General features: G+C 42.7%; 1 protein-coding gene across 7 annotated transcripts in view; it reads right to left on the bottom strand.

Moving 5' to 3' along the window:
• Positions 1 to 798, bottom strand: part of Eda (ectodysplasin A) — a 397,427-nt gene extending 396,629 nt beyond the window's left edge. For 4 of the 7 annotated variants that reach the window (XM_013031631.1, XM_013031628.1, XM_013031632.1 and 1 more), the window contains exon 1: positions 148 to 733. In XM_013031631.1, the coding sequence (XP_012887085.1) occupies positions 148 to 558 (411 nt within the window). In that variant the 5' untranslated portion in view covers positions 559 to 733. Of the gene's footprint in view, positions 1 to 147 lie in introns of all 7 variants that reach the window. The other 3 variants (XM_013031627.1, XM_013031630.1, XM_013031626.1) reach the window with 2 other exon arrangements.
• Between the last annotated feature and the right edge of the window lie 15,726 nt (positions 799 to 16,524).

The raw sequence follows: 16,524 nt of genomic DNA, 5'->3' as shown, positions 1-16,524 counted from the left end.
ACAATCTCCCTCTCTGGCTCGCCCGCCACCGCCCTGCTCACATCCTGTAACGCGGATCCCAGTGACTTAGTCCCTCCCCCACCCCCCCGGCCCCAGCCCTACCTACTAGGGGAGGGGGGTCGCCACCTCCCGGACTAGGTGACTCACCTGGTGCCGGTCCTGGGAGTCAGGGGCGAGTGTGGTTTCACCTGGTTCCAACGGCTGCTGCTCAGGTGACGGCCCGAGGTGGTGAGTGATGGGACCATTGGGGTCGAGGCCACTAGGGTTGCTCAGGGTGCCAGAGGTGCCAGGGGTGCCCAAGCCGCTAAGGCGGGACTCGGCACCCCGTTCCCGCCTCAATTCAGACCTCAACTCTAGGTAGCAACACAACGTCAGCAGGTGGAGGGCCAGCGAGAGGCCAAAGAAACCCAGGAAGAGCCGGCAGCTGTTCCCTTCGGCTGCCCGGGCAGGGGCCCCGCGACAGCCGCAGCCCTGGCTCCCCTGCTCCCGTGGCGGTGGCGCTGCCGCTGCCGCTGCCGCAGGCAAGGATTCCCTGCGCTCTACCTCGGGGTAGCCCATGGCCTCCGGAGACACCCAATCTCTGAGGCCAGGGAGCCGCTTCGTCTGCCTCAGCCTTTCACGACCCCTGACAGGCGGCTACTGTCCTGCCATCGGCTGGGGGCTGCAGGGACCCGTTCCTGCGCGACTGTGGCTGGGCGGGACGGAACAGGGAGCAGCCGCATGTGCAGCTTCACTCCGAGGGGTGGGAAAGGGAGGAGGAGGGGCTGGAGAGAGGGGCGGTTCGGCCCGCGAGGGAATGAGGGAGGAGGTCCCGGTCGACCCCGCCCCATCCCTCCAGTGGCCGCTGGGACGCCCAACCACTGGGCCCGCCAAGCCTAAGTGCCCCGCCCCCAGCCGTTCCGCCCGCACTCCGCCGCGGGGCGGGGCCTGGGGGCGTGAGGGTTCGCCTTTGCCTGGCAGCCCCACCCAGCTCTTCCCGCTTACCCCGCTCCAGTTGGTGACTATTGCTGTCCTTCATGTCTCGACTCCGCCCCAGTTTAACTCCTCAGCGCCAGGAAGGGGAGGGGGGGAGGGAGGGAGTCTGAGAAGAATTTGGGAACCTTGGAAAGAAAGTAGAGCAAAGAAAAGGAGGCAGAAACTAGCAGTAATAGAAATGTTTGCAATTAACTGCAGTCGCTAATAACATCATCCAGTACTTATCTGTTGCTTTCAATCTTCAAAGCGTTTAACAGACGTTAAACTAATTAAAACAGTTCTAGTTTTGGAATGAAACCATGCCTGCTGTGTTTGCAATCCAATGGCTCACCAAAAGAAAAGGAGCCCTAAGAACCTAGGAATTCAAAGGGACTGGAAATCAGGCAGCTTCACCCCTGGAGTGAGTCTGGGGACTCATTCTAACTCACAGAGGTGCTGCTGCCTAACAGAACTGGTTATGTTACCCCCTGAAGGGCAAAACAGTTTCCTGGGTTTCTTGGTATTTAATTCAACACATACTTACTGATAGTTTTTGCAGGGCACAGACTGCTGTTGATAGAATCCACAACCATAATAGTTTCTCTTCTTCAACTGCTGCAGGGATTCTCAGTGGAGAACACGGTGCCTTCAAGAAGACAGTGCAGAAACTGAGGGCGACAGTGAGATGTTTTTTGACAAGGGTGGTCCAAAGAATAGCCAGACACTATTGGCATCTCTATTTGCAGGCAACTGTTCTGGCCTCTCCACCCCTCCCATGCTTCCCCTGGAGTACTCCCTGGGGGAAGTTCAACAAGTCAGCCAAAAGTTCCAGATGTACACTGCTGTAACTGCAGCATCTTCAACAGCTGCACCAATCAGAAATGGATTCAGAACAAAAAAAAGTGGCAAATGTCAGAACAATAGACCCTGAAATAAAGGATGGAAAGGATTAGTTGAGTCAAGAGTTACAACTGACAAGAGTTACCAGTCTGAAATTTTAGAGATCTAAATGATTGAAGCAGAGCAAGCATACACATTGCTTAACTAATCTTGTTCCCATGTTACTAACACAATTTTCTTGACTTGGAGCAGGCATCTTAAGAACCACCAAGGAGACAGATTCAGTAATGCCCAGAGCACTTACAGGTAGGCCTATGACCTAGACCAGTGAGAGAGAAGGAAAGCAAAGAGTAAGTAGAAAAAATGACAGAAGAAGAGAAACAAAATACAACAAAAGCATATGTCAGAAGGTCAGTCCAGAGAGCACAGAGGTCACAAGCCTTAAATATATTAGCCACAGACTTTACTACTCTCTGTGCGTGATCTCAGTGATTCCAAAACATCTTTTTTGTTCTGTCTTTAAACTGTATCCATGCAATTGAATGTTTGCAAAGAATACCAACATCATACATATACGGAAGAAAATAAAAAGGTTCATAACTGCTGCTCTCAAGTCCTGCTTGTCCAGACCAGGAATCCTAGATGCTAGGAAAACTGCCACAAATATCAGAGCTCGGGATTATTGGAAAGAACACTAGGCCAGGAGCCAGAAGACCTGACTCTGCCACTAGTTTACTGGGTCACTGTGAGCAAGGCACTGTTGGTCTTTTTTGTGCGGGGGGAGGAGGGGAGGCTTAGTTTCTGCAAGTTGTCAAAAGAAGAGTTTTAAGAGTAACTGCTATTACATCATCACTGGCTATGTTGACTTTGTTGCATACATAATTTGAAGAGGCTACCCTTTCTTCCTCTGATGGTGCTAGCAATGCTTAGGGGACTACTGGTCTCAGTTTTTCACTTTCTACCATGCTTTCAACAGCTGAAGTGAGACTTAGGTTATATCATTGCCCCATTGAAGCCTTGGACATTATATTTGACCCAGAACCTCACTTTGGTCTCCCAAGGAAAAATATATAGCTTCATATATAGTAGAAATGTTACAGTGTGGCAATCAAGTAAAGAATGTAAATGGTTATTTTCTCTGTGTGTCCTTGGACCTCACCCAAGCTAGGTGAGTGCTCTACCACTAAGGTATACCCTAGTCTGTGATTTTTCTTTTAAATGTTTAAGCTCTTGAAAGTGTTAAATTGCTTCCATTTCTGTCCCGTAAGTGCTTATCCTCTATAGGACAAGTCTCAGAATGATAGCCTGCAGGCCATATCAAGCAAACATGTGTGTTGGGCACAATAGTCCCTAAAAGTTTGAATTAAAAAACTTCAGTTGCCAGTATTCAGAAATCTGGACATTTCCCATTTTCAATATTGTATATTTTTACCAGGCACTGCTGGCTCATGCTTGTAATGCTAGCTATTCAGAAGGCTGAAAGGCTAAGGCTAATAATGGTTTGAAGCCTACCTGGGCAAAACAGTCTGTGAGATTCTTATCTCCAATTAACTAGCAATAATCCAAAAGTAGAGCTGTAGATCAAGTGGTAGAGCACCAGCCTTGGCTGAAAAAGTTCAATGACAGCACCCAGACCCTTAGTACAAGCCCTAGTACTGGCATCAAAAACGTAGATTTTTCTGCTCTTTCTATAAAAACATCAGAAAACTTTCTCACACTGGATCTACATTCTAATGTTGGTATATCCATCAAGAACTACTCCCCTTCAGATGAACTTAAGAATCAAGTTCTATATAGCCATCCTCGTCTCTTTCCTCTGGTCTCCAATACTGTCCTACTTACTCAGTTGCCTTACCTCTCTGACCCACTGCTGTACAAGTAATAAAGTTATAGCTACTAGGAAAACCTCTAATCTGCTTCTCCAACATATTTTGCATCATCCTACAAAGAAGCTATCCTCACATCCTACACAATTCACAGACCTCTGTACATTTGCACAAGCTAGTTCCTTTGCCAGGAATGCCCCCGCTTTAAAATCATAAATTCTTTAAGAATTCCTTCTCTTGGTCTTTGGTATGTCCCCACAACACTCCAAATTCATTTTTCCTTTATGCCTTCATTTGCTACCTGAGCATACCTTAATAGAATCACTTACCACCTTGTATTTTGAATATTTCACATGGGTTTCTCTCTGCTAAACTGAACTTCTTAATGGCAAGAACTATTCTTTTTTCCATTTTAGTCGTCCTACTGCCTAGCACAACATTTAACACACAGTAGGCACCAGAATGATTGTTAGATGAATAGATCATCAATTTGGCCACAATAACCTAGACTACATATATATTTCTTTAAGTGTGCCAATGAATACCTGTCAGTACCACTAATGAACACATTATGGAAAGATATAAAAGACTTAGAACCAAGGGGCTGGGAAGATGGCTCAGTGGTAGAGCGCTTGCCTTGCATGCCTAAGGCCCTGGGTTCGATTCCTCAGCACCACATAAGCAAAAAGATAAAAGCCGGAAGTGGCACTGTGGCTCAAGTGGTAGAGCGCTAGCCTTGAGCTGAAGAGCTGAGGGACAGCGCCCAGGCCCAGAGTTCAGGCCTCACGACCGGACCAAAAAAAAAAAAAAAAGACTTAGAACCAAATGAAAGAACTGACAGTATAGCTCAAGTGATAAGATATTTGCCTAATGTGTGTAAGGCCTTGAGTTCAAATCCCAGTGAATGCTGCCAAAAAATAATACGGTATAATTTCTCCTTTATTTATGCTATTATAATATTGGCAGATATTTCAGAAATGTAAATAATCTACAAACTCAAAAATATCTGGTTTATAGTACATCATTGGCCTTTCTTTTTTATCAAGTAGCCTTTCTACTTTTGTTTAATTGAGCCTACTATTAAAATATTTTGAATTGACAGCCCCTAAATAACAAATGTCCACAATAAGTTAAGTCAAGTGTGCTGATAAACACCTGATTGCAGCTAGCTGGGAAGCTGAGGCAAGAAAATCACTAGAGGAAGATCCTGGACTCAAGATTAGCCTAGACAACATAGCAAAACCCTGTCTCAAAAAGGAAAAGTTCACAATCCCTGAATACGCACTAATCAAGAGGTGTATGCTAAGGATTTTGGCAAAGACTGGTATTAAAATACCTTTTTGCTATTTCTAATGTACAAAATAATTGACATACAGATCGAAAAGATAACTCTAATTGACTTAGTGGTGAGAAGATAGTGGGGAGGGGCATGGATCCTGTTTTAAGTGTCAGTTTATTAACTTACTAAGTCACAGACTTAGGGTACAAGTGCTAAGCTAAGACACAGTTATGACTTTTGCCTCTCCTGCAGATCCTCAGTTTCCACATATGTAAAATGGGAATGACAATAAATATTTTCCTAAGACAGCTGTTCTTGAATGGGATACATAGAGAGTGAAGACTTTACCTCTTAAGTCTCTCAACAACTGAGACTATGAAATAAACTGACAATGGGCAGATTCACAGGGGCACCACATGAAAGAAAACTGAATGCCAAACCCTAGTGAGCTCTAGAAACTTTTTTTCCATCCTCCTCAAAGGGGAGAGAGAAGAAGACAGGCAACTAGGAAGAGAGTAAAGGATTTTTAGGAAAGATTAATGGACCTTCAGAAGAAAAGGTGACACTCTGTGACAAAGTTTATAGATGTGGTTCTGAGCTCCAGTTTCCTCTCCTGTGATAAGAGTTGATGACATTCTTACAAAGGGGATTCATGACAATTTAGTTCCATTTGGAGGATCTGCTTTTCCGTAGAAAAGAGAAGTTCAGAGAAAAACCCTCACTGCATTTGCTGGTCCCCAAGTGCCCTCTGTTTGAAGTCCAAAGTGGCATATTTGGGGTGGCATTTCCTGAACTCCTATATATCAAAGTGTCTGGCACATAATAAATGAAGTGCAAATGTTAGTCCCTGCTATGTAGAAGACTTCTATCAAAGGGGGATGAGAGGAAAAACACTCAATGGAATTCACAAACATAGCAGAAATGAAGAAAGGTTACATATTTGCCCTCACCAAATGCTTATCTCCTTTTGGATATTTTTTTTGCCAGTTCTACAGGCTTGACATCAGGGCATATCACACTCACTTGGCTTTTTCACTCAAGGATGATACTCTATCACTTGAGCTGCACCTCCAGTTCCATCTTTTGAGTGGTTTATTGGAGATGAGAGTCTCACAGACTTTTCTGCCTGAGCTGGCTTCAAACAGCAATCCTCAGATCTCAGCCTCTTGAGTAGCTAAGATTACAGGCCATCAGTGAGCCACTAGTGCTAGGCTCCCTTTTATACCTTTTTAATATATCAGCGGGACCTATCAGCTCTAACCACCCTCCCCTGACTTGTTGACACATACTTCTAGCGTCTTCCACTTCCATTTTCCCTCGGATGGATGTTTAATGGGCAACTCAAAGTCAACATTGCTCACAAATCTTTCCTCCCTCAAAATGTGGTTATTCTTAGTCTTCTGCATCTCAGCAAATGGCAACTCTATCTTCTCATTACTTGAGCCAAAAACCTTAAGGTCATCTTGAAATATTTTTTTGAAAACTCATGTCCTATCCACTAGTGAATGAAATCAACTTTGCTTCTGAAGTATAGCTAGAACCTGACCACTTCGTACAACCTCTCTATTACCACCCTAACCCAAGGCCTTATGCTATGTCAACTTAGTTACTATAGTCTTCTACCAGGCCTCCCTACTTTTGTCTTTCCCATCCTCCAGTTTATGCTTAATGTGGCCATCAGAAACATTCTGCTCAATGAGATGTATAAGACACTATGTTGAAAATGAACTTTATAATTTCAGGGAGGATGGAGGAGTTGGGGAGCTGGGGAGGGAAGGGATTGTAGGGGAAAAACAAAGGAGGAGGTAACAATGCTCGATAGGAAATGTACTCATTACCTTACTCATGTAACTATAACCCCTCTGTACAGTATTTTTACAATAAAAATACATATAAAAACATTCTGCTAAAATATAAAGTCAGAAGCCATTACTCCTTGGCTTCAAATCCTCCCACAGCTCTCCTTTTCTCTTAGGGTCTTTACCTTAGCCTTCAAGGCCCTAACTCATCTTAATACTGACCACTTTTCTGGACTCCTTTCCTACCACTATTCTTATTCATTCTGCTCCAAACATATTAGACATTTTGCTGGATTCGTGAACTTGCCAAACACACTGCTGTTTAAGGACCTTTCCATCTATACTTGCCTCATTCCTGGAATCCTCTTCTCCCAGATAGTCTTCCTTACTTCCTACAAGTCTCTCCTTAGATATTGCCTAAGGAGAAAGTCTTGCCTTAAAAAATGGGTGGAACTGGAGATGATCTGCAGGTTGTCTCTCATATGTGGAATCTCCAGCTGAAATGATAGTGGTGGTGGTGGTGGTGGTGGTGATGATGATGATGATGATGATGATGATGATGATGATACATGAGCATAGAAGAAAGACTGGGGAGATTTGTAGGGGGGGAAAGTAGAGGGCCTAGGGGATGAATAACATTGAAGTAGATGTATGTATGTGTGGGCGGGGTGTGGGGTGCCTGGGAATGTGGTTTAGTAGTTGAGTGCTTGCTTAACATTCAGGAAGCCCTGGGTTCGATTCCTCGGTACCATATAAACAGAAAAAGACAGAAGTGGTCCTGTGGCTCAAGTGGTAGAGTACTAGCCTTGAGCAAAAGAAGCCCAGGGACAGTGCCCAGGCCTTGAGTTCAAGCCCCAGGACTGGCAAAAAAAAGAATCCTTGAAAAGGGAGGAAAGAGGGGGGAAGATTAAGGAATACAATAGAGGACTCAGCTTGTTCAACATATACTTACCACTGCATCTATGAGAATATCACAATGAAATGTCCTTGTACAATTAAGGTATGCTAATAAAAAGATAGATAACAAGAAGAAGAAAATCTTTCCTTGGCCACTTTCCTATTTTTCTGTCCTCTCACTTCACCATCTTAGCAATCATCATCATTTCACATGTTGAATATTCATTTGTTTATTATAAGGCTTCTTTATAGCCACAACTAGAATATCAGTTTCTTGAGGACAGAGAATACACTATGATCTGTTTTTTTGCAGTGTTTTATCTATGAGACCCAGAACAGTGTCTGACACATAGGAGGCTTTCATGAACCATTCTTTGTTGATGGAATGAGTGAATGAAGGAGAAAGGAAGACTGGTCAGAAATGCAAGAGCAAGTCAGAAAGGGACAATATTCATTCTACTTGGCATCTTCCCCGGGAAAGAGATGCATAAAGTCATGCAGAACATTAGAAAAGAGGAAATGAAGAAGAAGAATGTGGGTTGAACATTTGTCTCCTCTGTGCCAGCCTTTTTCACTAACTTGGATATGAGTTTAGTATTATTCACATTTCACCTGTGAGGAAATCGAGGTTCAGAATGGTTGAATGGCTGGCTCAAATTCATATAGCTACTAAGTGGTAGCATATGCATTTGAATCTGAATCTAACTCACCCCAAATTCATTCTGATCTAAAACTTAACCTCTCAGCTACTAACTAAAAGATCTATAATGCTGATGCATAGAGCTTGGCAGTCAGAGATTGTAAAGAGTTCAGTGGCAAGCTGATAATTCTGCTGGAAGCCACAGCATCTCTCTCCTGCTGCTCACACTACACTTTTACTACCAAGTCCAAAGCCACTTTGCATACAACCATTAGGTGAAGTGCTTAGGTGAAGGCCTATCACTTTCCTGTAGAGTAACCCTTAATCACTTCCTTCTGACCATAGAACAGTAGACTTACTCCTTAACCTCACATCTAAGGTCCTCTATTCTGACTCTGAGCAGCTTTTCCAGCTATGCTGCTACTAGACCTCTGCAAACAGCTGCCTCCATTGCAATCACTACTCAGAAACCAGGGCCTACATTCCTGCCTCAGCCTTCTGCTGACTTGACTATTCTTTCCTTGGTAATTTCCTTTCTCTTCACCTCTTTCCTGTCTCTTCCTCTTCACCTCTTTCCTGTCTCTTCCTCTTTGCCTATTTGAAAGCAGTGTATTCTATTTTAAATATATACATATATAAACACACACACACATACTATGTGTTTGCTGGTACTGAGACTTGAACTCAGGGCCCCCCCCACTCTTCCTTGGCTTTTTCTCCCAATGCTAGTGCTCTACCACTTGAGCTATACTTCCACTTTTGGTTTTGCTGGTTAATTAGGAGTAAGTCTTTTGGATTTGTCTTCCTTGGGCTGGCTTTGAACCATGATCCTCAGATCTCAACCTCCTGAGTAGCTAGGATTACAAGCATGAGCCATCAGCATATATATTTGTTTATATGTGTGTATATGTATACGTATACATATACATATATGTGTATATATGTGTGTGTGTATTGGTGCCAGTTCTGAGGCTTGAACTTAGGTGCTGTCCCTGAGCTCTTTTGCTCAAACATAACACTCTACCACTTGACCACAGCTTTATTTCCAGCTGTGTGTGTGTGTGTGTGTGTGTGTGTGTGTGTGTGTGTGTGTGTGTGTGTGTGTTTAACTGGAGATGAGTCTTACAGACTTTCTTCTAAGGGCTAGCTTTGAGCCATGATCCTCAGATCTCAACCTCCTGAGTAGTAAGGATTACGGGTGTGAGCTAATTTTAATAAGCTTTATTTTAATTGTTTGTATTCATACAGTATGGTTTGATTGAGAATTCAACACATGCATGCAGTGTGTAATGATCCTATGGGATAATTAGCATTTCCAACTTCTTAAGCCTTCTCCAAAGCCTAAATCCTCACACCAACTACCCCCAAGCTGTCCTCAGGCCTCCCTGCCAGGACAGCTCATCTGGTACTTCTAGCATATTAATTTGTGACCACTCTGTGTGAGAGTCATTTCCTCAGCTTACCACCAGTTCTCTTTGAAGGACAAGACCCTGTCTTAGCCCTCACAGAGCTTACCTCAAGCTGGGGCTTACCAAATCTTTGTTAATGGATTAAAGACTGTGCGCAGCTGAATTTTAAACAGGATTTTGAAGCAGAAGGGGTCTGGGTTTGACAGAGAGAAGACAGCTGCTCTAGGTGGAAGGCTCAGAAAAGTAATATGCAAAGCACATTTATATATGCAAGGCTGCCAGGAGTATTTAGAAACCTAAAAAAAAAAAACACTGACAAAGGGGCAAAAACAGCAGCCTTCTGGCCTTGCTGTAGGACATGACTGTAGCCATGACTAGCATGGAAAGGATTGCAGAAATCCACGCAGTAATGATAAGCGAACAAGAGTATGGAATATTCATTTTGCAATAAAGTCTTTGGCTATTCAAGGGTGGGTGAGCATATGGGGAAGCTCTCACTTCATGAGAGGAATTTTTCATTCAAAAATAGAAAACCTTGTTGTTGGCAGAATGTCATTTGCATCTGTGTCCCCTGCAATGCATGTCAGCTCCACTGTTTGGGCCACCAAATAGTCTAGAAACACATTCTACATATTCCACACATGCTACAGGTTACATCAGGCTCACAGTGAAATTATCTCAAAATCACAGATTCTATTTCAGTGGAGCAGGACTTTAAAAGAATCTTTGGCAATGTTTGTTTGTTCAGATTCTTACATCCTCTGAACAAACCACTGTAGTAGGTAGAGAAGCCTTTGGACTTCCATTAACAGAAAAAGAAACTGAAACTGAGTAGAATGACTCACCCAAGGTCACACAGTCTATGTATTTCACTGCTAGCCTGAGGCTCATTTTCTTACACAAACTGTGATATTTATTTGTCACATTTGTGTTTGCCTAGTTGATTTGGCCAAAGAGAGTATTTCTTATGCCTACAATCTGTATTTCTTGGCCATAGGAAATAGAGAACATATCCCAAGGATCAGAGCCCTGGAAGATCAAGCACTCTGTAGGAAATGATCTTAGTTCTCTGAAGGGGGCATAAAAGAATCTGGAGCTGGGGCTGGGAAGGTGGCTCAGTGGTAGAGCACTTGCCTTGCATGCCTGAGGCCCTGGGTTCGATTCCTCAGCACCACATAAGCAAAAAGATAAAAGCCGGAAGTGGCACTGTGGCTCAAGTGGTAGAGCGCTAGCCTTGAGCTGAAGAGCTGAGGGACAGCGCCCAGGCCCAGAGTTCAGGCCCCACGACTGGACCCCCCCCCAAAAAAAATCAAGGACTGAATCTCATCAACATAATCCTAGCCTCTCAGGAAGCTAAGCTCTGAGGATCAGTGTAGTTTGAAGCCAATCCAAGCAGTAAAGTCCAAACAACTCTTATCTCTACTTAATCAGCAAAAAGGTAGAAATGGACCTGTGGCTCAAATACTAGAGCATTAGCCTTGAGCAAAAAAAAAAAAAAACTATGTGACGATGCCCAGGCCCTGAGTCCAAGCCTAAGTACTGGTATACACACACACACACACACACACACACACACACACACACACACACACATACCACAAAGAAATAAGGAGTTTTTCACAATGTTTAAGTTATAATCTGTTAGGTGGTAATATCATTTCCTCATTCCAATAAGACCTAATGATTTAATGAGAAGATTTGGAACTAGACCAAATTAGTTCTCTAAAAATCACAAAATTAATTAAGAAAATAGTAGATCCAAGAAATGACATGGGACAGTGACAAGAAGAAACACAGGGTGGTGACAAAAGGGGTTTGCAAATTGCTGCCACAAAAGAATAGACTCTGTAGGGCTAAGGGAATAAGTAATGTAGTGGTCGAGTCCTTGCTTGGCATGAGTGAAGTGCTGAGTTCTATGCCCAGCACTCAGGAGGAAAAAAGGAATTGTCTTGGTAAAAGCTTCCCATAAGGCTGTGTATTGATTCTTCCATTTGTCCATTTGTTACTTCATTTATTTCACCATCAACAATTCAAAGAATTGCGTACCCTCTATAGGCACTCCCAGCCCTCAGAACTATGAACTATGTGAATAAATGGACAAATACCCAGGAGGCCAAATCCAGCATGCCATAGACTCACATGGTCCTGACCATCTTCACCCTTCTTTTCATATAAGTTCAGCCTAGTCAATTTAGGAATTTTGTTTTGCCTGTGGGAAGCTATATTCAATTAACACTGGGAATACAGGCTTTGTTGACTGTAAAGTTCCTCACTGCAATGGCTGCTGAAGAAGAACCTTCTATAAACTGACTCCTTTGCAAGGAGACCAGAAGCTAAACTGTACCTAGCAACGGAAAACAGGAACCAAATGGAGACACTAAACCCATGCCCAAGGGAAAGAAGCTGCCCTTAGGAACATGCCAAGATGTTTGGGAAAGGAGATTGGCTGCAGAGAGGGAAATGGTTGGCAGCCCAGACAAGTTACATGACCTAAGTGTCACCTCTGCTCACCAGAACCTGGGCCATAGCTGTGCAAGACTAGGTGTGACACTCCAACTATAGCAGAATTATGCTTCATTGAACTCTTAGCATTCAAAATAGCATACCCATTTTGTTGTCTCCTCTTCTGTACCTGACTCAAGGGGTAAGAACCAGAAGACCCTTTGGAAAACAGCTAGTCCAACACAACTATTTATTTATGTTTTTGCCAGTCCTGGGGCTTGAACTCAGGGCCTGAACACTGTCCCTGAGCTTCTTTTGCTCAAGGCTAGCACTCTACCACTTGAGCCCCAGTGCCACTTCTGGCCTTTTCTGTTTATGTGGAACTGAGGGATCGAGCCCAGGGCTTCATGCCTGCTAGGCAAGCATTATACCACTAATCTACACTCCCATCCCCAACCCACCATTTTTTAAAAAAAATATTTTTATTGTGAAAATACTGTACAGAGGGGTTACAATTACATGAGCAAGATAATGAGTACATTTCTTATCAGGCATTGCAGCCTCCTCCTTTGTTTACCCTTCCCATCCCTTCCCATCCTCTCCCCCCCCATTCTGTCCCCCCCTCCAAAGTTGTAAAGTTCGTTTTTCGACATAACGACTTGTACATCTCATTGTTGCAATGGGTCCTCCTGTATCCCTGTTTTAACAATTTGTTTTTTCCCTTTTCCTCCACATATACCAACATCATATATAGTGAAAGCAGGGGTTGTACCATGGGGGAAGGACATACAAGGCAACAAAGACATAATCTTATAAATGTGCTCGCATGAAATCTCTCTCTCGCTCTCTCTTTTTTGTCAGTCGTGGGGCTTGAGCTCTAGGCCTGGGAGCTGTCCCTGAACAATTCAGCTCAAGGCTCATGCTCTACCACTTGAGCCATCGCGCCACTTCTAGTTTTCTGGTGGTTTTTTTTTTATTGTGATTAAGTGATTACATAATTTCCCAAATTTCACAGTATTGTGGAATAATGATGCTCATTTAAAGTCACAAGCTCATTCTAACTTTCCTGGAGCAAATTGTCTATCACGGTCTATAACATATAACAGTGTACACATATACACCATACATGTGATCAGCAGCATGGGGTTATTTAGTAGTGGTTTGACCAGATAAGTGGGAGTTCTTTGTTTCTTAAGTCCTGTTAGTTTTGTCGTATCACCTAACATTTTGGATTTAACATCCACTCATCAGGGAGACCATGTACCGTTTGTCTCTTTGCACTTGGCTTACCTCGTTCAACATGATTTCTTCTAGCTCCATCCATTTCCCTGCAAATGCCATTATTTTGTCATTTCTAATGGCTGCATAATATCCCATTGTGTATAGATACCACAATTTTTGGATCCATTCATCTGTCCAACCCACTATTTTTTAAAAGAAAAAACTGGAGCCTTGAAAGGCCAAGAATTATGCCCTTACATTGAAAAGTGAGCTAGACTAGCACCAACTGCTCCCTGTCTTCCACCACTCAAGGCACTAGCTTATATGTCTATACTGGACAATCTTGAAGTCCTTTTAAAATGCATGAAATAATTTTGCTTTACTTCTGTGTGTGTGTGTGTGTGTGTGTGTGTATGTGTGTGTGTCCATGCCCACACACGTGAAAGTACTGGGGATTGAAACTCAGAACCTGGGCACTTGTCCCCTATGTTTTTGCTCAAGGCTGGTACTCTACCATTTTATTTACAGCTCTACTTCCAGCTTTTTTCTGGTTAATTGGACATAAGAGTCTCTTGTCTAGATTACCTTTGACCCATGATCCTCAGATCTCAGCCTCCTGATTAGCTAGGATTACTGGAGTGAGCCACCAATGCTTGGCTAAATGTACTCTCATTTTTTTAAAATTGAGTGGGAAATGTAGTTTATAGAGAAAATGGTTTCTTTATAAAACTTCAGTTTAGGAAAGGTCAACATATACTGGCACATCACTACTCATGAAAAATTCTGACCTCTAAAGGTATGATCAGACCTACTCTGGATGAGTCCAGATGCTTCTTTGTATAGTTTCTGCTAGGACAAAAAACTTGCTGTCAAAGTAAATTGCTTCTTCCAAAAATGTCTTTTGGGGAAGCCAAAGAACAGAATTCTGAGAACTGGCTAGAGGAAACATTAGTCCAAGTTAGAGCTTATATAGTTGTCATGTTGAAATCTTTTTTTATTTTTGTTGGTTGTGGGGCTTGAAGTCTGGGCATCAGCATTGTCCCTGAGCCATTCAGCTCAAGGCAAGTGCTCTACCACGTCAAGCCACAGTGACACTTCTGGTTTTCTGGTAGTTAATTGGAGAGTTTCACAGACTTTTCTGCTGGAGCTGGCTTTGAACTGTGATCCTCAGATCTCAGCCTCCTGAGTAGCTAGGATTACAGGCATGAACCACCAGCACCCTGCTGAATACTTCTTTTAAAGCAACCAGTTAGGTTGAAAATATCATGATGAATTGGTCTAAATGTTTTCAGTTCCAATAGATGGGCCTTAATAGGGGACCTCTGGGCCTGACAGCCCTACAGAAAGGCAGTCTGGTGTAAAAAAGCAAGGTTTTAAAGGTAAAATAATTCATGTGAACACAAAAAAAAATGTGGAAATTTTAACTCATTAGTTAATGGGGGAGATAGTAAAGCATTACAAGTAGTTCAAAGGAGAATTCTAAAAATACAGCTTTGCTGGGAGTGGTAGTTCATGCCTGTAATACTAGTTGCTTGGAAGAAGAAGATCAAGAAGTCTGCAGTTTGAGGAGAGCCTAGGCAAACAATTTGTGAGATCCAATTTAACCAATAAAAACCATGGATTTTAATGTATACCTGTCATCTCAGCTAAGGCAGTAAGTCTAAATAGGAAAATTGTGATCCAGGCTGGTTGGTACACAAAGGGAGTCCTTATTTGAAAAAATAATGAATTAGGGGCTGGGAAGGTGGCTCAGTGGTAGAGCGCTTGCCTTGCATGCATGAGGCCCTGGGTTTGATTCCTCAGCACCACATAAGCAGAAAAAGCTGGAAGTAGCACTGTGGCTCAAGTGGTAGAACATTAGCCTTGAGCTGAATGCTGAGGGACATCGCCCAGGCCAAGAGTTCAGGGACCATGACCATATCCAAAAAGAAAAAAGAAAAAAAAAGAAAAAGAATGAATTAAAAAAGGACTGTCTGGCTGGAGCTAGAGTTCAAACCCTAGTACTGTAAAAACAAAAGCAAAAACAAAAAAAATCCACAATTAAAAATACTCAAATGAAGTTTCAAATAGATGCAAATCTGGTCAATATCCATGTGACATTAACCAATGGCATTCTACTAGACAAAATTCCTTTGCATTTCTATTTTTATGAATAAAAGCATTTTGCATTCTTTGCAGTTTTCTATAATTTACATATTATTAAAAAGTTCAAAGCCAATGAAATGCACAGACAACTGCAAAGAATGCACCAATTAAATATCCAGTAATCTCTTTTTGTCCATTCTGTCTTTCACAATTTTCCTTGACACTGGAAAGAACTGTGGTAATCAGAACTGCTTTTAGGTCAGCAGGCCCCATAACCCTTGGGGCCCAGGTTAGGAAGACTGACTAAGGATTGGACTAAGTAAACTGCTGCAAGTGTAATTTGACACTTAAAAGAGAATTAGTAATGCCCAAGACAGATTAAGAAACCCAGGGTGGCTTTTCCAAAGCCTCAGGAGCTAGGAAATCTGACAAGTGGAGAGATCCACCCATGAGACTGAAAACAGCTGGTGATGGCCTGAGACGTTCTGCGTAAAGAAAAACATATGTCTCCCTTTATTACTCTATCTTCCAGAGCACAGCTCAGGACATCTGGTTGAAATACAACACCTTGATTCTTGCCTGGCAACAAAGTACAAGTAAATACAATCCTTCAGAACAGGCTCACTGGGAAACTGCAGGAACACATTAGGGAGGATTGTGAAGAATTCTGCCAATTTTTCTAGCACTTCACATATTGTGTAACTGATTTTCGATTAAGTGACTGTACACCTTCGTGTTTTATGTATATCTGAAAAACAGCAGAGGCCCAGGAATTAAAATCAAGTCAGAGGGATTTCATTGACACTTTCCTCCATTTACCATCTGTACTTGTACTCACCAGGTTCCCTTGTTGGTCAGCCCTTCATTGACTAGCTTAGCCATCCTGGCATCTCATACATAGAGCAGAAGAGCAACATAGGGCTGGGAGCAACCTGAATTGTTTCATTGTTTCCCTCAATTTCCTTCATCTGCTTTCTAGTAACAACCCACACTATTTGAGAGAAGGAAAAGGCATGACAATGACAATTCTTTTGTTTTTAATTTAATTTTATTTTATTTGTGAACATACTGTACAGAGGGGTTACAATTACATGGGCAGGATAATGCATACATTTCTTACCAAGCATTGCAG

The sequence above is a fragment of the Dipodomys ordii genome, unplaced genomic scaffold, assembly GCF_000151885.1.
Source record: "Dipodomys ordii isolate 6190 unplaced genomic scaffold, Dord_2.0 Scaffold142, whole genome shotgun sequence".
Classification (NCBI taxonomy): Eukaryota; Metazoa; Chordata; class Mammalia; order Rodentia; family Heteromyidae; genus Dipodomys; species Dipodomys ordii.
The sequence above is the reverse complement of the archived record's forward strand: the minus strand, read 5'-3'. Positions and strand labels throughout refer to the sequence as shown.